General features: G+C 36.4%; 1 protein-coding gene across 1 annotated transcript in view; it reads left to right on the forward strand.

The window, feature by feature from the left end:
• Positions 1 to 632: 632 nt before the first annotated feature.
• ECT2 (epithelial cell transforming 2) overlaps positions 633 to 21,537 on the forward strand; it is a 61,755-nt gene continuing 40,850 nt past the window's right edge. Inside the window, 12 exon segments of the mRNA XM_039236521.1 lie at positions 633 to 747; positions 4,729 to 4,880; positions 6,576 to 6,655; positions 6,769 to 6,861; positions 8,409 to 8,591; positions 10,808 to 10,897; positions 11,801 to 11,908; positions 12,818 to 12,891; positions 15,121 to 15,251; positions 15,400 to 15,515; positions 16,439 to 16,501; positions 18,013 to 18,235. Of these exon segments, the coding sequence (XP_039092452.1) occupies positions 4,751 to 4,880; positions 6,576 to 6,655; positions 6,769 to 6,861; positions 8,409 to 8,591; positions 10,808 to 10,897; positions 11,801 to 11,908; positions 12,818 to 12,891; positions 15,121 to 15,251; positions 15,400 to 15,515; positions 16,439 to 16,501; positions 18,013 to 18,235 (1,291 nt within the window). The 5' untranslated portion in view covers positions 633 to 747; positions 4,729 to 4,750.

Raw genomic sequence — 21,537 nt, forward strand, 5'->3', positions numbered from 1 at the left:
GAGCACTACACCATGACCAGAGCCTAAGTCTGATGCTTAACTGACCGAACCACCCGGGTACGCATACATTCGAATTAAAATAACCGGCTGCTGATTTGAAGTCTTCCTGGAGAGTCCCGGGATTCCCAAGTCCCAGCCCTGCCACACCAACAGGGTCAAAAACCTTTTAGCCAACTTTATATAACATTTCTAAAGCAGAAAGCATACAGGAGGAAAATCTTTCAGCTTCCAGCAACAAGTGGGAAAAGATTCAAACGTGGGGGCACAGATTTAGTTCAAAGGATTTAGTGACGCTTAGGAATACATTGGCAGGGGAGAAGAATCCACTCAAACTTGACCCAGGAAACGGGATGTTTACTGAGTAAACAAGCGGTAGCCACAGACACACCTGACACTCCCAGAAAAGCCCAAGAGCTACCACTTCCACCTTCCGGTCGCATCCGGGCACTTCTCTACAGCCCCCTGACGTTCGGACGTCTGAGCCGTTGGGTTTATTTGAAACGCACGCAGAACCAATCAAGCGGCGCCTGCGGGGAGGTGGGCGGAGAGCACCGGCCAATCACCGCCCCTCTGGAGACCCTAGCCTATGGGATAGAGGTTGACATAACGCACCAATCGGCATGGCTTTTAGAGAAAGCGACTCACTTTTTGAATTGTTTGTGGCTGACACCGGCGAGGAATGGCGGTAACAGTGAGGGGAGTCGGTGCTTGAAGAGGTGGACTTTCAAGGCGTTTTTTTTGAGAGTGGTGAGGACTTTGTGGGTGTGTGGGTAGGGGAGGTGGGAGTGGGCCAAGCTCCCCGGAGCAGTGGACCCCTTCTATACCTACTGCCCCGCCCTGATGGCCGCGAATTCCGGAGCATCCCTGCCCAAGCTTCCTGGCTCTGGAAGCTCCCCCACCGCACTCCCCACAGCGGCGCCGTGACACGCAGTGGGATCCCGAAGTCCCCCAGGTAGTTGGGCATCTTCACCGCTCACCTGGTTAGGTATTTCTTCCGAAAGAATGGCTGGGTGAAGGGAGGGAGTTGGGAAGAGTGCTCTAGACCAGCCGCATTGTCCTCTGCGGCTCTGGCGGCCGGCAGCTGCAGCCTTTGTGGGCTTATCTCAGTGCTTAGTGGTTTCATTCTAGGATTCTTCTTGGTGTCTTCTCTGTAGGAAGTTTAGTTTTTAGTTTATAAAACGCCAGCTTATTCCGGCCACCCCCAACCCCACCCCCCCGCATGCGCCTTCCTTCCTGGTACAGATTTGTTTGGCTTAGTGGTTAAAAGTGCAGCCTCTGGAATCAGCCTGGGTTTGAATCCCTGTTTTACTGACTTGGGTGGTTACTTAACCTTTCTTTTTTAGGCTTCTCTTGAGATGGAGACAGTAATAATAGTACCTGCCTCTTAGGATTGTTTTAAAAATTAGGTAAATACAAGTAAAAGATTTAGAGCAATGTCTGCCACATATTAAACATTAAATCGTTATTACTTAACCAAAATTTTAATAATGTTAACACTAATGTTATTGTCAGTAATACCACCATCATCCCCAGTATTGTATTTAACTCCTCTGAAAGATGATTGCTTAAAAAAAAAAAAAAGTAAAAGGAAACCTAAAGTGAGTATTTGTTTAAATGACAGGTTTTCTGTTTGGGATGAAAAGAGGCATGTGTTACTGTTAATTACTCAAAAGCTGCTTGAGCATGTTCTTGGATGAGAAATAAACTTAGTATAGTTTTTGAACACTGATCCTCTTGTCTTTGTTTAAAAAGCTTACAGGGGCCCCTGGGTGGCTTAATCCATTAAGTGTCTGACCTAAGCCCAGGTCATGATCTCGTAAGTTTGTGAGTTCGAGTTTCCAGCCCCGTGTTGGGCTCTGCTGACAGCTCAGAGACTGGAACGTGCTTAGGATTCTGTGTCTCCCTCTTTCTCTGCCCCTTCCCTGCTCGTGTTCTGTGTCTCTGTCGCCCTCTCTCAAAAATAAACATTAAATTTCTTTTAAAAGCTTACATAATACATGAGTATGAAAATGTGATTAGTGTATTTCTATTTGTAATCAGAGTGTTGGATGTTGTCATCAACTTTCCATACAGCTCTTTTTTTTTCCTCTAAAATTTGAAGCTATTTCAGCAATAAATTGATCATATACAGTGTTATCAGAGACAGTTTTAATTTCTCATTACCTATTTTGATGATCTTTAAACAGGCAAAGGAGAGGGGTGCCTGGGTGGCTTAGTCAGTTGAGCCTCCCACACTCACTCTCTTTTTTTAAGTTTATTTATTTATTGAGAGAGAGGGAGACAGAGAATCCAGAACAAGCTCCATTGCGGAGCCTGACCACAGGGCTTGAGCTCACCAGCTCTGAGATCATGACCTGAGTCAAAGTCAGACACTTAAGTGACTGAGCCATCCTGGTGCCCTAAGCCTCCCAACTCTTGATTTTGGCTCAGGTCATGATCCCAGGGTTGTGAGATTGAGCCCTGTGATTGGCTCTGTGGTGAGTGTGGAGCCTGCTTGAGATTCTCTGTCTCTGTGTTCCACCCCCTTCCCACTCCCTCTGTCCCCCTCTCCTGCTCATGCATGTAGCTCTCTTTCTGTTCTCTCAAATTTAAAAAAAAAAAAAAGTAATTCAAGTTAAAAAGATGCTGTGGGGGTGGGCACAATATGTGCCCTCATCCAATATGTCTGGCGTCCTTATAAGAAGAGGAGATTAGGATACCCCTTGCATATGTGCCCGTGTGTGTGTGCTCTCTCTCAAAAGATAAATAAATAAATAAACGGGCATGAAAAAAATGTAAACTCATATGATATTTTTGATTATTAAAAATCTCCCTTCTCCATCCCTTAAAGTACGTTAATGCATCTCTTGACTTTTTTTAAGTTTCTTTTAAGGGAACTTTGAATGAAAGCCTTTTCTTTTTCACTGGTAACAATTAAATGTAAGAGACTTAAACAACAAAAAAATAAGGGCTGGTTAGAATTTGTCATTGATTCTAAATGAATACCCATATTAACAACTCTTGGAACATTCCTTTGGAGAATCTTAGAATAATGATTGATATGGATGTATGGTAAGACCATAAAAAATGTTCACATTTTGAATATTATGAAAGGCAGTAGTTGTTGCTCATTTTAACATGTCATCTATTCAGTTTTTATCAGAACTAAATTTGAGTTTCTTTCACCGATGTGGAAAACTGAGTGAGGAGTTGAGATAGGCAGCTGAGTCGCCTGGCTTTGCAGTATGCACCTAACAATTATGCTCAGATCTGTGGTTGTTATTGGTTATTAGTGCACATCACCACTTCTGGATGTATCACCATCCAGAAATGATGCTAATGACACCTTACTGTTTCTCCACAGCATATAGTTTACTTAAACTACTACTTTGATAAAAACCAGGTGGATGATATTTGTATATTTTATTAATCTAAAAAAAGTGGGAAAGGATAAAAAAGATCAGGTAGGTACCTCCAGATAAAGTTAGGGCCTCTTTTTAATATTTGTCCAATATTCTGGAAGTTAACTTAAAGATAATAATAAACTTACAGAGCAAACTTGATATGAATTGATGAAAATTCACTTAACTTTTCCTTTATTCCATGCTTGCCTGACTTTTCAACTCTTAAATCTTGGAAGTCTTAAAAAAAAAAAAAAAAGATTTTCTTGCATTGTCCAGAGTCATATTGGCACTAATCCATGCATAACTGTCTTGTTAAGTCTTTTAAAGGAGAGATGATTGTAAAGTAATAAGAAAATACAGATAGAGAACAATCCACTTATACATGAGATATACAGAGAAATCCACAGAGAGTGAGTCAAGAGCAGTGGGTTGAGGGTTGAAAGATGTGCTAGGTGGAGAATTGAGCACTATTGAATGTAAGTAAGTGTGGAGTAAATTGTGATCTGTGTTTAAAAAATGTGAAGAAATACACTGTTTCTAGAGCATACAGTATATGTGGAATGTGGACATTGGACAGGAGATGAGGTTGAATAGGCAGGCTAGGACCAAACTGTAAACTTAATGGTGAATTTGGCCTTGGCCATATAGGGAGGAGTGCTCGTGGACATTCTTAAGCAGGGAGGTAATGGCGGTCACATTTGTGTTTAGGACTATACCCCAGGAAACCATGTGGAGAGTAACCTGAAGAAACTGATAAGTTGTTTGGGGCTGTTGTATTTGACCATTGTGGCATTGAGCACAAAGAAGAGGGGCCAGGTTTCAGCTTTTTTTCCCTAAGAAGCTGCTCTGGCAATAAAATGATAATCAGAGATACCTCCTCTGAGGTTCCAGAATACCTGAGATGGGATTGATAGGGATTTGGGGGAAGACAAAGAAAGTAGAGGAAAAGGTAAGGATAGATCTGGTTTTTGACAGGGATTATTTGAGAGATGGTAATAATATAATGAACATAGGAAGAAGAATAGGTTGGTTGAGGGCAAAGGTGTCGGGGAGGGAGATAGAATATTTATGACTACCTTCTGAAATTTCATTAAATGGCAGGTAATGTTTTGAGTGCTTTACATACATTGTGATTTTTACTATATTCCTATGAGTCATGTATTAGTATCTTTATTTTACAGAAGAGGAAACTGAGACTCAGAGAAGTTGAATGACTTTTCTTTGGTTCAGTATTAAGAAAAATGAGTCATGATGCTTTTTATAGATTCTGGATATAAAAGTAGATCTTCTAATGCTTGTTTTTGCCCAATGATCATGTATTTTTATTCAAACTTTATTTTTTCAGTCAACGTAGAAGAGTACAAACAATGGCTGACAATAGTGTATTAACATCCACTACTGGAAGGACAAGCTTGGCAGACTCCTCTATTTTTTATTCTAAAGTTACTGAAATTTCTAAGGAAAATGTGCTTACTGGATCTGCTTCATATGTTGAAGGTAAACCTGTTAAGTAGCTTCAAAACACCTAATCCCTAAGCTTAACTGATTAGGGATTTAAGATTTAAATGTAATACTAACTGTTAAGCTAGAGTATAGCTATTCGCTAAATATTTGTTGAGAGCATCTCTCTATACTGTGTAAATCCTTTTAAAGTTATTATTTTAATTCCAGTTAGTTAACATACAGTGTTATATTAATTTCAGGTGTACAATATAGTAATTCCACACTTCCATACATCACTCTGTGCTCATAACCTCTTTAACCCATCCCTCCCATTCCCTTTCCTCTGGTAACCATCAGTTTATTCTCTATAACTCTTAATTATAGAGATTTCATCAAAAGGAAAGAAATCTTTCTATTTGCAACTACGTGGATGGAACCAGAGGGTGTCATGTTAAGCGAAATAAGTCAGTCAGAGAAGGACAAATATCATATGACTTCACTCATATGAGGACTTTAAGATACAAAACAGATGAACATAAGGGAAGGGAAGCAGAAATAATATAAAAACAGGGAGGGGGACAAAAACATAAGAGACTTTTAAATATGGAGAACAAACAGGGTTTGTGGGAAGGGGGATGGGCTAAATGGGTAAGGGGCATGAAGGAATCTACTCTTGAAATAATTGTTGCACTATATGCTAACTTGGATGTAAATTTTAAAAATTATAATAAATATTAAAAAAAGGAGTCTCTTGCTTTGTCTTTCTCTTATTTTTTCCCTTTGCTTGTTTGTTTTGTTTCTTAAATTCCACATATGAGTGAAATCATAAGGTATTTGTCTTTCTCTGACTTACTTCTAGCATAGTACTCTCTAGCTCCATCCATGTCATTGCAAAGATTGCATTCTTCTTTTTATGGCTGAATAATACTCCATTGTATTCATATATACCGCATCTTTATCCATTCATCAATTGATGGATACTTGGCTTTCATAATTTGGCTATTTTAGATAATACTGCTATAAACGTAGGGGGTACATGTATTCCTTTGAATTAGTATTTATCTTTGGGTAAACACCTAGTAGTGAGATTCCTGGATCATAGGGTAGGTCTATTTTTAACTTTATGAGGAAACTCCATACTGTTTTTCAGAGTGGCTGCACCAGTTTGCATTCCTACCAGCATCGTACAGGGTTTCTTTTTCTCCACATCCTCACTAACACCTGTTCTTTCTTGTTTTGTTGACTTTAGTCATTTATTTACACTGTAGATTTTTGATTATTGTTTGGAATAATGCTTCCCAACTTTGAAGGAGAAAGCATCTTATTGTTCAATATTGCTTTTTTGGTATGTGAGGGCACTGTAGCTGCAACATTGTTAGAATTTGTTCAGTTATGATGGATCAGGTGAAGAGCCAGCCACTTCTTCCCTTGAGCCACTTTGTAAATGTCCTAAATGTCTGCAGCATCCGCTATTGAAGAGGATGGCTGTGCAAGACTGTGAATGCTCTTTTGGTCAGGAGGGTGCTGATGTTTGTATACTCTGCTACAATGTGTTTTCTCTTTCTCTAAAGTGATGGATGGCCAAATTTGTAAAAATAAGCTGGGAATTAAGTCATTTTAATCTTAGAGAATGTTATAATCTTCTCAAAGATGGAAAACATGCCAGATATAGCCAAAAGCGGGATTGGAAGCTGCTAATTTTGATGTTGTTACCCAATAAACATATTTAAACATTTTTAATCTTAATAGAAGAAATGCCTCAAATTGAAACGAGAGTAATATTGGCTCAAGAAGCTGGAAAACATGAAGAACTTATAAAAGCTTTAAAGGTATGGAGTTTTAGCTTTTTTTTTTTTTTTTTTTAAAAAGCTGTTTTTCTTCCATCAGTGTTTAAATAATTTTATAGTTTTCTTAATCTTATACTTAAGTCTCTTTTCCACAGACTATTAAAATAATGGAAGTCCCTGTTATAAAGATAAGAGAAAGTTGTCCTGGAAAATCGGATGAAAAATTAATAAAAAGTGTTGTTAATATGGTAGGTCAAGCATTTCATTGCATGTGGCATGCTGCACTGCTCTTATTGTAGTCTTATATTCCACTTAATCACTTAATGGTGATTGGACCTTAATTAGGCACAAGATACATTTCATGCACTTCAAAGCTAGATAGATACATAGAAAATTTATATTAGTTTTAAAATTTGGGTATTTCTGAAACCCCAAACTATAGTGTATTTTGCAAATAACAAAATCCTTACTACTTTTGGCATTGTTAAATTTAAAAGCACATTGTATATTTACAAAGATCGGATGTTTTTCTTTAAACTCTTCACCTCCTGTTTTTTCCATTAATTTTATTCCACATTCTTGCTTTACTTCCAAATTATAAATCATAATAATTGACAGTCATTGGGAAATTTGTCTCAGCAAATGAAATATATCAAATTCTGTATTACCAGTTATATTAGTTTGTGAGGTCTGCCATAACAAAATACTGAGAGTGGGTGGCTTAAGCCACAGAAATGAAATGTATTTTCTCAAAGTTCTGGAGGCTAGAAGTCTAAGATCAAGATGTTGGCATCTTGATCTCTCTTGATCTCTCTCCTTGGGTTGCAGATGGCTGCTGTTTTTTACTGTGTCTTCACCTGGCCTTTCTGTGCATGCACATCCCTGATACCTCCTGTGTGTCCAAATTTCCTCTTATAAGTACCAATTAGACTGGATAAGGGCCCACCTACATCCTCTTATTTAATCTTAATTACCTCTTATAAGGCCCAACTCCAAATACAGTCTCATTTTGAGGTAGAGTTTAGGGCTTCAATGTGAATCTTGAGGATACACAATTCAGTTCATCACATCAGCCTAGCAAATAAAGCCAAAACAATTTACTGACCTTTCAGACTTTTCTTTTAAATGGTTCTGTTCTTTTTGCACAGGAGCCATGCAGGTACTTAAATACCTTCATTCTTTTTCGTAGATGTACATTATAAAATGTTCTGTTAAATAGTAACTTGACTTTTTATATCCTGCATTTGCTATGTGGGAACTGCCAACCTACTTCATATCTTTCTTATTTCTCTCATATCTACTGAAATGATTAAGTTAATCTGCACCCTTTTTGTAGATACTAAGTGTCATAGTATCTGTTTTTCTGAAGATAATTTATGCAGGAAGAACTAAGTGTGGCATCATATTCTTGGTGAGAATAAAAAGTAATAGTGGATATCTTTCTAATGAATCTTACTGCCAAAATGTATGTACTTAAAAATCATTTTAGTTTTATGTGTGTTGTAGATGATTTATAATTACTACTAAGTCACATTAAAGTTGTGTCTTTATGATATTAATATTTAAAATTTAATGTCAATATGGATGGAGATATGTATGTGTAAAAATACAAATAAGAAATAGGCTGTTCAGTATTAAGTATAATGCTCATTGTGTGATTTTAAAGTTTACTACAAATACAAAAATAAAAATGTTGATATTGAATTGATTTTTAGATCTTATTTAGAGTTATATGAATTAATTTTATAATCTGAAATAATTTTTATTTCTAATAACCACCTGGAAAAAAATCAAGGAAATTAAAGTACCCTTTGTGAAGATGGAATCAGTGGAAGAATTTGAAAGTTTGGAATCTCCAGAATTTGAAAATGTATTCATAGTCATGGATTTCCAGGATTCTGTTTTTAATGACTTATACAAGGCTGATCAAAGAATTATTGGGCCACCAGTTATCTTAAACTGTGCCCAAAAAGGAGAGGTAAGAAAATATACATTTATCATGACTTTCACGGTTAAATTTTTATTAATGAATTTTGTGAAAATTCATAAGCAGAAAAATCCTGTTAATTATTGGGAGTATGTAATATTTATTTATTTATTTATTTATTATTATTATTTTTTAATATGTTTATTTATTTCTAGAAGAGAGAGAGAAACAGCGTGAGCAGGGGAGGTTTAGAGAGAGAGGGAGTCACAGACTGAAACAGGCTCCAGGCTCTGAGCTGGCAGTCAGCACAGAGCCCGAAACGGGGCAAGAACCCACGAACCGCGAGATCATGACCCAAGCGAAAGTCGGACGCTCAACCGACTAAGCCACCCAGGCGCCCCTAGAGTATGTAATATTTAAAATAGGAGGGATAGTAATGACTATTCTATTACAGTCCTTTAAATCTTTCTATTATAACTTTCAGGAGTGAAAATCTAAGACTTTTGAAAGTTAATAATAACAACTAGATATTTGTCTGTATATATACCAGCAATGTCTTGGGAAGACATAATTTCTTAGAACTTGGCTTCCAGGAACATATACATGTATATAAATTTATTTTCTTCCATAAAACAGATACACATTTCCATTTTTATTAGTTACTGCATTATTTAAAATTATTTTAGCCTTTTTTTTTTTTTTTTTTTTAATTGGGTTGTAACTTTATTTGTTTTAAGTAATCTCTACACCCAGCATGGGGCTTGAACTCCCTGCCCCAAGATCAGGTGTCATATGCTTTTCTGACTGAGCCAGTCAGGCACCCAGCTTTTTGTTTTTGTTTTTGTTTTAAAGTTTATTTTTGATGAGAGAGGGGCAGAGAGAGGGAGAGGGAATCCCAAGCAGGGTCTGCACTGTCAGAGCAGAGCCCTACCTGGGGCTCGATTATGTGAGAACCATGAGATCATGACCTATGAAATCAAGAATCAAGTGGCTTAGTGGACTGAGCCACGCAGGTGCACCACTTCCCCCAACCCCCACCCATGGCTTTTTGTTTATAAATAACATTTTAATGCTAGAGTTGTAGTAGAGTTAGTCCCTATTCTTTGGTTTTATTGCAGGCTTTGCCAATCTTAAGCTCACCTTGTTAATTTAAAATTGTTTAAGACACTGTGTTCCTTTTGTTCTAGATACTTAGTAAAGCTCAATGATTATCTTTAATGCTCTATTTTGATTCAGAAGTGTTGCTTTGAGGAGCACCTGGGTGGCTCAGTTGGTTAATCGACTGACTCATGATTTCGGCTCAGGTCATGATCTCATGGTTTTGTGAGATTGAGCCCTGTATTGGGCTCTGTGCTGACAGTGGGGCGCCTGCTTGGGATTCTCTCCCTCCCTCTTTCTTTGCCTGCTCACTCTTCCTCTGTCATGTTCTCTCTCAAAATAAATAAGCTTAAAAAAAGTGCTTTTCAAAAATCAAACTTTTTAAAGACCAAAATTGTGAACTAATTTGCTTAATGGTGGGAATTATATATTTATACATTTTTAAAATAATTTTTTTAGTGTTTATTTTTGAGAGACAGAGATACAGAGCACAAGTGGGGGAGGGGTAAAGAGAGAGACACACACACAGAATCTGAAGCAGGCTCCCAGGCTCTGAACTGTCAGCACAGAGCCCGATGCAGGGCTTGAACCCATGAACCATGGGATTATGACCTGAGTTGGAGTTAGATGCAACCAACTGGGCCACCCAGGCGTCCCAATACATGTTTTATTTTAGCCATTCTCTTTCCATTTTATATATATATATACATATATATGTGTATAAATTATCTACTATTTTCATTTTTTAGCTCAAAAACTGGAATCATATTTGATTCAAATATATGTCATTTACATAGTGTTCATTATAAAATATGAACTATTTTAGCTTTAATTGGAAATATTTACAATAGTGGATGGAGGCTGAAATTCTTCCTAGTAGATGAGACTTTGAATATGTCAGAGTATATTTTAGAACTGGAGGTTTGCATACAAATATGTTTAATTTGCCATTACTGAAGAATTTAGATTATGTGTGTCAAATATGATTTTGGAATCCTGGGAAATTTTTTTATTATAAAACTTGTAATGTGTTTTTTTGTTGCATATCAAAAAATGCAAGAAATTTTTGGATTGACAAAGTTGAGGGGGAAATATGTTTAGCTTGGGAAACGTGTTCTGTTCTCTACTATAAAGCAAGCTCACAGATTTAAAACTGTTGTGCCCTTCAGCCTTTGCCATTCTCATGTCGTCCACTCTACTGTACAAGCATGACGAACCTAGTACTGTGCTTTACTGGATTCAGGAAGAAAGAAGAACTAGTAAGTGTTTTAAAACACTGTATTAAGGGAATATTTTTTCCAGCCGAATAAATTTAAACTGACATTTTTAATGGGTAGTTATATCATGGTTTTTAAAACATTGAAAGGCAAGTTTTAAATTTTGTGAAGAAACATTCTGAAGAGCCTTGTAAAGAAACATTTTTCTTTAGGATGGCACGCGTATGAATTAACAGAAAAACTTCATACTATCATCTTTAAATTGTCATTTTGTTAAGTATCATATCAGCCACATTATTTGAATGAAGTTTTTGTTTACAAATTACAATTTCTTTTTTTAATAATAATACTTACATTTTTTTAAAAAAATGTTATTTTTGAGAGAAAGAGAGACAGAGCATGAGCAGGGGAGGGGAAGAGAGAGAGGGAGACACAGAATTCGAAGCAGGCCCTGGGCTCTGAGCTGTCAGCACAGAGCCGACATAGGGCTCGAACCCAGAGGCTGTGAGATCATGACCCGAGCCACCTAGGTGCCCCTACACATTGCGATTTCTTGTTATACAGGCCCAGCCCTAAAGTATATTTGTTGCCCTAGACAATTCACAAAACTTCCTTGACTCATAAAGTTTTTTTGGAGCTAATAGAATATTACTGTAATTTTGTGGCAAGATATAATCTGGTGTTAAAAAAAAAAAAAAAAAAAACCAACATTCTGTTTGGGATGTATGAAAGCCAGTTGTTTAATTCACTATTTGTGTAATCCTCTTTACTAGTTTGTCTCTATGTATAATCTTGCCTATGCCAATAAGGCAAATTCATGTCTTTGTAAAATTCTTGCATGTACCTTATAAATAAAAATTATTCAGTATTAAATGACTTATAAATGTAATTTAAGTTTTTTTCAAATTTCCTATAAAGTTAATGTTGCTTAATTTTTCTTTTGAGGTCAGATTGGTGACATTGGTTCATCACATGGGTGGAGTTATTCGAAAAGACTTTAATTCAAAAGTTACACATTTGGTGGCAAACTGTACACAAGGAGAAAAATTCAGGGTATGTAAACTTGGGTGGATTTCAATATAGTATTTTTGGAGGTTGGATTAATAACAGCACTTTCAGCTTATCTGTTTCTCCCACAAGTAAAAACTTTAAATCGTAGGAGTGTGGTTCTTTCAATATTAAGGAAGAAATGGAACCTGAATTAGGTCTTGAAATAAGTAGGATTTGTGAATGAGTAGAATTGTGGAGGTTGGTAGATGGGTAACATTTCTGGCAGATGATTAATATTAGCAAAATTTACTAGGAGTGTTGGTGAATGAGGGTTGGGAAGTGTTGAGCAGATATTTCACTCGTGTCTAAATGGTCTTAATAAGAGCAGCTGTGTTCTTATAAAATGGTCCTAAGATTTAACTAGTGAAAACTAAAAAAACGGGAGAAGGTGCTTCTGTTAGAATTAAAATTTTAAGTTTACACTTGAGTATCTTAGGGAGAGTATATCACCTTGTTCCTACCCTCTATCAGTGTATTTATGTAACAAATGGTAATTTTGGGGTAATACTGAATTCTTGGGAGGTATACTTTTTAATTTATATCTTAGTTTTTAGTGACTTAATCAGATATTTGCCTCTGTAGTGCTGTCTTGGGGGTCAGTACTTACATAAAAGTAAATACAGAAGAGAAATAGAAATGTAGTAAAATAAAGATGAACTTAACTTCAGAGTTATATTTATTTAAAATAAGGAAATGATTTAGACATCATGGAACTTATTCTAAATTATTTTAACCTAAGTTGTACTATTGAAAGACAATTTTTTTGGTTAACTTTTATTTATATTTTATCATAAAGCAGATGAATAATGATATAAAACTGCAAAAAAGTAGTATGTATAAAATTGCTTAGAACTTCTATGAAGGCAGTTATTTAAAGTGAAAGTTTATGGTAATTAATGCTCATATTTTTAGATTGCTGTGAGTCTGGGCACTCCAATTATGAAACCAGAATGGATTTATAAAGCTTGGGAAAGGCGGAATGAACAGTAAGTATTTAGAAATTCAGTAGTTTATTGTTAGAATTAAATGTGTTATCAAAGTAAACCTATGTGCCCCAAACCCTAAATTCATACCTAGTATAGTCAAAATGAACTTAGTCTTTGGATAGCCTAAGGAATGCAGTCTAGGTGGAACAAAGTTATAAAAAAATTATAAAAAAATTGAAAATTGAAAGACGTCTGTTGTACCTTTTGATTTTACTTTGTGGAATAATTTTGATTATCATTAACATTCTTTTTTTCTCCAAAGATTTTACTTAACTTCACGTTAGATACCATATAGTGTAATAGTGGTTTTAGGTGTATTTAGTTATTCATTCACTTACATATATATATAACCCAGTACTCATCATGACAAGTGCCCTCCTTAATGCCCAGTATCCACTTAGTCCATCCCTCTACCAACCTCCCCTCCAGCAACCCTTTCTTTAGTTAAGAGTCTCTTATAGTTTGCCTCTGTTTTAATCTTATTTAATTTTCCTTTCTTTTTCCTTTGTTCGTGTTGTATTTCTTAAATCCCACATGAGTGAAATCATATGGTATTTGTCTTTCTGTGACTGACCTATTTCACTTAGCATTATGCACTCTAGTTCCATCCACATCATTGCAAATGGCAAGATTTCATTCTTTTTGATGGGTAATAATGCTTTGTGTGTGTGTCTTTATCCATTCATCAGTTTATGGACATATGGGCTCTTTCCATAATTTGCCTATTGTTGATAGTGCTGCTATAAATATGGAGGTGAAAATGCCCCTTCAGATCAGCTTTTTTATATCCTTTGGATAGATCCCTAGTAGTGCAATTCCTGGGTTGTAGGGTAGTTCTATTTTTAACTTTCTGAGGAACCTCCACACCCATTTTCCACAGTGGCTACACTAGTTTGCATTCCTACCAACAGCTTAGTAAGAAGGTTCCCCTTTCTCTGCATTTTTGCCAACATCTGTTGTTTCCTGAGTTGTTAATTTTAGCCATTCTGACAGATGTAAGGTTGTATTCAGTGTGGTTTTGATTTGTATTTTCCCGATGAGGAGTGTGTCTGTTAGCCATGTCTTTGGAGAAGTGCCTATTCATGTCTTTTGCCCATTTCTTAACTGGATTATTTATTTTTTGTGTTGAGTTAGATAATTTTTAAAAAATTTTTAATTTTTTTAAAATTTTTAAAATTTTTTTATTTTTTATTTTTTTTACAAATAGTTTATTGTCAAATTAGTTTCCACATAACACTCAGTGCTCATCCCCACAAGTGTCCTCCTCCACGCCCACCCCCCCTCCCCCCCACATCCATCAGTCCTCAGTTTTTGTCAGCATTCAAGAGTCTCTCATGGTTTGCCTCTCTCCCTTTCCCCCACCATTTCCGCCCTTCTTCTCCCCCTTGTTCCTCCATCAATTTTTTTAATGTTTATTTTTGAGAGAGACAGATTGTGAGTGGGGGAGTGGCAGAGAGAGACAGAGACAGAGACAAAATCCGAAGCAGGCTCCAGGCTCTGAACTGTCAGCGTAGAACTGGATATGGGGCTTGAACCCAGGAACGGCGAGATCATGACTTGAGCTGAAATTGGACGATTAACTCACTGAGCCACACAGGCGCCCTGATAAATTCTTTTTGTCCTTTATCAGATCTGTCATTTGTAAATATCTTCTCCCATTCTGTAGATTGCCTTTTAGTTTTGTTGATTATTTCCTTTGCTGTGCAGAAGCTTTTTATGTTGATAAAGTCCCAATAGTTCATTTTTGCTTTTGTTTCTCTTGATTATCATTAACATTCTAAAATTACCAGGTAATAGTTTCATGCATCTGGATATTTAGATCGTGTTATGTTTTTTATTATGTTTATCTGGTAACGTTCTAAGTGGTGATTGCACTTCATAACCTTGTTAATCTATCTGACCTCATAATTCCTTGCTATTCTACATCATTACTTAACTTTTCATGAAACTATAGTGAATCCCTGGAACACATAGAAAATTTCATGTCCAAAGCAGAGATTTAAGTCTTGTAAAGACTACTCGTGATCAAATTTTGTCAGAAGTTACTCTGAGATGACTGAGAACACCTCAATTTGGGGTTTTTTTTTAACTGATGTTTTTATGGACATTTCAGGACCACATGTAAAATATTTTTGATAAATGGATTACACTAAAGCTTTAAGAATTATTATAGATATATAAATTCACATTTAAGTTAAGCTGTTTTAGAAGAGTATATTTTGTTTTTAGGGATTTCTGTGCATCAGTTGATGACTTTAGAAATGAATTTAAAGTTCCTCCATTTCAAGATTGCATTTTAAGTTTCCTGGGATTTTCAGATGAAGAAAAAACCAATATGGAAGAAATGACTGAAATGCAAGGTAGAATTTAGTATAATTTAAAAGTTATATTTTTATATTTTCTTCCCTACTCTTGCTTAATTCCCTCCTGGTGAATATGCCTCTTTAAAAATTCAGGTTTGGAGATAAATAGTTCAGCTTATTTATGCTTGTATGCATTTCTCTTTAGGAGGTAACTGTTTACCTGTTGGAGATGAAAGATGCACTCATCTTATAGTTGAAGAGAATATAGTAAAAGAACTTCCATTTGAACCTTCGAAGAAACTTTATGTTGTCAAGCAGGAGGCAAGTAATTTTAGAATAATTATAATAAATAAATATAATAAAACTCTCTATAGTTTTGTTTTTTAATACAGTTTTGTTTTAATTTAATATTTTTATTTTAAGTAGGCTCCATACCAGTGTGGGGTTTGAGCTCAGGGCCGTGAGATTAAGAGTTGCATGCTCTACCAACTGAGCCACCTAGATGCCCCAAGATTGGTTTTTAAAAAATAGTACTAATAGTTTTTCCTTTTTATTTAAATTATTTTTATAACGTTTATTTAGTTTTGAGGTAGGCGGAGTGTGAGTTGGGGATGGGTAGAGAGAGAGGGAGACACAGAATCTGAAGGAGGCTCCACGCTTGGAGCTCAGGCTTCACCTGAGCCGAAGTCAGTTGCTTAGTCGACTGAGCCACCCAGGCAACCCCCCCCCCCCCTGCTTTTTATTTTAATGTTTTATTTATTTCTGAGAGAAAGAGAACTAGCAGGGGAGGGGCAGAGAGAAAGGGAGACACAGAATCCAAAGCAGGCTGTAGGCTCCAGGCTGTCAGCATAGAGCCAGACGCAGGGCTCAAACTTGTGAACCTCAGGATAATGACCCATGCCAAGTCAGATGCTTAACTGGCAGAGCCACCCAGGTGCCCCTCTTTTTTTTCTTTTTTTTTTTTAATGTTTGTTTAGAGAGCTCAAGTGCGGGGAAGGAGAGAGAGAGAGAGGGAGAGATTGAGACAGAGAGAGAGTCACAAGCAGCTTCTGCACTGTTAGTGTGGAGCCTGACATGGGGCTCGCTCGATTTCACAAACTGTGAGATCATAACCTGAGCCAAAATCAAGAGCTGGTTGATTTAAGATGCTTAACCCACTCAGCCAGTCAGGTGCCCTACCTAATAGCTTTCCTGAGAAGGTAAAAATCTTAATTAAAAAAAAAATTTTTTTGTCTCTCACCTAGTGGTTCTGGGGAAGCATTCAAATGGATGCCCGAGCTGGAGAAACTATGTATTTATATGAAAAGGTATGCTTTTATTGTACCTTATTCATTTGATTGTATAAAGATAGTACCTCTGTCCAAAAAGAGCATGGTATAATTGACATACCAGTCATCTTTTATGTCATGTTCAGGAGTTTCAGAATAATTGGATAATTGGATATTCCGAGTAATAGCCTGTGTAGCTTTAAGTAAAACTATTCAATGCAGTAGATATATTTTAATCTAATCATGTCATTCTGTGCTGCTACTTAGTGATACCATTATGAACAGTAACAGTCCTATCTTTAGAAACGTAGAGTCTTATTTAAAAAATTTTTTTTAAATGTTTTATTTATTTCTGAGAGAGATAGCGTGAGCAGGGGTGGGTCAGAGAGAGAGAGGGAGACACAATCTGAAGCAGGCTCCAGGCTCTCAGCTAGCTGTCAGCACAGAGCCTGAAGTGGGGCTCGAACCCACAGATACTGTGACCCGAGCTAAAGTCAGATGCTTAACCAACTGAGCCACCTAAGCGCCCCAGAAACGTAGAATCTTAAGGGAAAGATGGCTATACATACGGTTTAAGTGCAGAATATGTGCTATAGTTGAGTAATTATTTAACAAGCCTCACTCTGAGACTCAGGAGGGACTGAAAAGAACAAATAAGTGTTTAGTGAACTTACTAGACTAACCTTGTAAGGACATTCAAGTTAGACAGCAAGTACTTGAAAGTACATTGAAAAAGCAAGTAGTTTAGTGTGGCTTTAGAAAAGAGTGTGGGAACGGCCAACAAATATAGCTTATGATGTAGACAGAATCAAGGCAGTTTTCACATCTTAAAGAATTTGGGAAATATTGGAGGCCATTGAAGAATATCTAAGGGGAGAGATATCATTAAAAAATGACTCTAATAGTAGATTGTAGGCAAGAAAAATGCAGCCTTTGTCCTAGATTGATGAAAAGTGGTATCATTCACCAAAACATGAAGGGAAGATTTTCTTTATTTGGAGATTTAGTTTGAATGGAATACTGAAGAGGTGGTACAGTTTTATTATGTTTCTATAAAATCTAAATAGGTACTATATTGTCTTCTGATTCTTCTGTTCTCAAAGTAAGGTTTTTAACATAAAGTTAAAATTTGTGCTTAAAATATCAGGAGAGAGTTTTTAAAGTCAAGTGTTATTTGGCAAATACTGGAGAGCAGTATGTCCATGTGCTGTACTAAATGCTAAGGATATGGTGAACAAAATATGAATGGTCCCTGTCTTCCAGAGTTGATGGCCTAACAGGGGACTAGACAGTAAACAAGCTTACAGATGAATAGATAATGGTGATAGAGCTATGAAGAAACAGAATGAGGTGCTTGGGGTTAGGCAATTACAGTGGTCCCTTGACTATTATGTTTTATGAATCGTCTGAATTACCTGGCAGAGTGTATAGTTGTAAAATCATTGTGCAAAATCCAGATTTTGTCAAGTTTGCAAATACATTTTTCTTCTGTCCCTGTCTCTGTATAGAACCAAGGAAGTAAAATTGAGCTTTTGTGCTTTTGATTGCAGGCTAATACTCCTGAGCTCAAGAAATCAGTGTCACTGCTTTCTCTAAATACCCCAAACAGCAATCGGAAAAGACGTCGTTTAAAAGAGACACTTGCTCAGCTTTCAAGAGAGACAGACATGTCACCTTTTCCTCCCCGTAAGCGCCCGTCAGCTGAACATTCCCTTTCTATAGGGTCACTCCTAGATATCTCCAACACACCAGAATCTAGCATTAACTATGGAGGTAATTCACATTTTAAAAAATTGATGATTGAAGTTTAGCAGAATGGATTAATTATTAGAATATAGGTAAATCACTGCTACAGTGAATATGAAAGGTTCTGCCTTTTATTACCATTGTTCTTGCTGAGGAGAAAAGGCACATAAAAGTGCTTCCATTTCATGATTGGTTACTATATGCTAAGTGCTTTCTATATTTTATTTGTGTATTACTCTAGAAAATGATAGAGCTGTTCAAAGAGCCAATTTTTAACTCTAGCAAGAAAAGATCACAGGAGTCACATGAATTATGGAGAAAATAGGTACATTTAAATCAGTGTAGGGTAAGTTTGGTTTGTTCTCAAATGATAGAGGAAGGCCCTAGAATTAACTCTTGTCTCTGGTCATCAATTTTTCCCTCCATTTTTGTTTTTTAATCTGCATATAAATATGTTGTGTTTTTTAGATTTAAGAAATAATCAAAACCTCCCCTTAACCCCATGACTCTATTTACTGTCTCAGTTTTCTCTTTCCTTTTACAGGAGTGTTCTTCAAAGATTTACTGTGATCTATTGTGTCACTTCCTTGGCTTTCATTGTCTTTTTAACCCATTCCAACTGAACTTTATTCCCTACTGCATGAAATTGCTCTTGCTTAGGAGACTGACCGTTTTTATGCAGTCAGCAACACTGAGCATGTGAACAGCTCACTATCCCTGGAGATAGTTTTTTTCCATAGCTTTCGTACATCATTTCTTGTTCTCTTTTGCCTAAATTCTCCAGCTCTAACTACTGAAGGTTATTTCTGAGTCATTTCTTCTCTATTGTATCCTTCCTAAATGGTGTCATTTAATTCCATGGCTTTAAAAACATTCATGCTATTGACTTCCCAATTTGTTTCCTTCTCTTTCCAACTGCCTACTTAAGACCTATTCCTACTTGTCCATGTCCAATATACTTCTTAAATTTAGCATAAGAAAATTAGAACTTTTTGTTTTGATTCTCTCTACCACTCTGAACTCTATTACTTTGCCATCCTTTGTTATCAGCCTTTTCTATACATTGGATCTCAGACGATTATTTTGGGCTTCTAAATGGTCTCTTTATATTCATTTTTGCCTTTCTTTTTATTTTTTATTATTATTGTTACTTTGTTAATGTTTATTTTTGAGAGAGAGAGAGAGGGAGGCACAAAGCGTGAGCAGGGGAGGAGCAGAGAGAGAGAGGGAGACACAGAATCTGAAGCAAGTTCCAGGCTTTTAGCTGTCAGCACAGAGCCCGATGCGGGGCTCGAACTCAACTTAAGTTGGATGCTTAAGCAACTGAGCCACTCAGGTGCCCCCTTACCTTTCTTTTTTCTTTTAAGTTAGTTTATTTATTTATCTAAGTAATCTCTACACCAACCTGGAGATTAAACACATGACCCTGAGATTAAGAGTTGTATGCTCTTCTAACTGAGCCAGTCAGGCATCCCCAATTTTGCCTTTCTACATGCAGCACTTAGGTCTCTAAAATACATATGCCTCTTCTCTGCTGGTATTCATTCAGCGGCTTTGCATTACCATAGCTTTCAAGTTCCTACATGATCCTTTCTCAGCTATCTTCAACCTCATATGATATCATGCTCTCCTGTAATTTAAGCTTCCATCACACTAATTATCTTTGTTATTCTTCAGATATTCCCACTATATTCATACCTCAGGAACTTTATACTTGCCCTCTTTGCTTTAAAGAAATCTTCTTGGGTTTTCTGCAGTTAGATCCCTGTTTGAGTACTCCTCACCAACCCATTACCTGGTTGTTGTCTTTACTAGTAGTTATTACTGTTAGAAACTATATTTTTTGTTAATTTTGTTTGCTTCACCAGAATGTAAGCTTTACAAAGACAAGAACAATGCCTAGTAGAGAGTAGGTACTCACTAAATATTCATGGAAAGAATTTAGTGTCAGTTTAGGATAGACCCAGAAAACTAAGGTGGAGTTGAGAAATAAGATGAGTAAGAATACAGATAACAGTATACAAATTTGCTGTTTGGGGAGTAGTGAATAGATTAGTTGACTTGTAGTATGGAGGAGTTATAGTTAAATTAGAAAGTTTAGTTGGGGCCTAATATTAGAGGACTTTAAAATCAGACTGGCATGTTTGAGCTGCATATAATCATTAATGAAGAATTTTAAGAATCTATTGAGCAGTAGAGTAATTGGTTGAGTAGGTAATTTGTAGTGGATTATTCTGAAGAATGATTAAAAGGAAGGCAGTTTAGAGATGGCCAGACCATGAAGTAATCTATAGTGGCTTAGGCCACAAGGTGATAAGGCCCTGAGTCAGGGTTGCTAATAGTTGGAAAGAAAAGTGGAGATAACATGGAATGGAGTGACAGGAAGGGAATAAGGGATGATGGCAAAGTATTAAAATAGGATGTTACCTTGGCAAAAATAGGAAGTCTGTATTTTAGAGGAAGATAGTGCAGTGTTAGAGAATATCCAGGTAAAATTGAGGTACAAATATCCGTTGGGTATTTGGAAAAATTGAACTTGGTGTTTGGGTAGAGGATTATGATTAGATACATAGGTCTGAGAATTTACTGGGTCCACAATCATGATGAACATACTGGGTATGGGATAGTAAGAGCTGATCATAAAGGACTGAAGCTTGAATATGCAGTTGAGGGAACAGAAGAAAATGAACCACGACAAAACTCAGACATGACAGTTGTACTAATATATAAGGTACTCTGTATAGTAGAATGCCCAGTTTGTAGATCACTGCCTAAACACAGTAATTAAATTAGATCAATGTATGTCAGTTTCTTCCTCTTGAAATATGTAATGGCAGAAGCTCTTCGGTCTGTTGAGAGCAGCCTGAAATAACAAATGGCAAGTGGGAACATCTTTGAAGTCTACCAGCTTTGAAAAGCACTCAAAGTTCCATATCATTGTTTTAATAATACTTAAAATTATCATTGACTAAAATTAATATACTGGGACTATGTATTGTTTTTTTCTATGTCATTCTATTGTATGTTATACATTAGTTTTCTTATTGAAAAGCTTGCTATTAGGAGATTCTGTACATAATGTTAAAGTATTTTAATCATATTGATAGTAAGAAAGTATACTATATTAAGCTTTTATGAAATTTCATGTGTCCTCCCACTTTGTGTTGGACTGGGTGTTTTTATATTAAGAACTAACCAAGAATTTGCAGTGATGTTGGGTTGTTTTTTTTTTTGAGGAAGGCTTCCTGCATATACATATATGTTAAGTTTTCTGTTAATGTGTAATCATAACAACCTATTTATCCTTTAACTTAAATATTTTTATGGAA

The sequence above is a fragment of the Hyaena hyaena genome, unplaced genomic scaffold (genome assembly GCF_003009895.1).
Source record: "Hyaena hyaena isolate Hyena2069 unplaced genomic scaffold, ASM300989v1 scaffold_112, whole genome shotgun sequence".
In the NCBI taxonomy this organism is placed as follows: domain Eukaryota; kingdom Metazoa; phylum Chordata; class Mammalia; order Carnivora; family Hyaenidae; genus Hyaena; species Hyaena hyaena.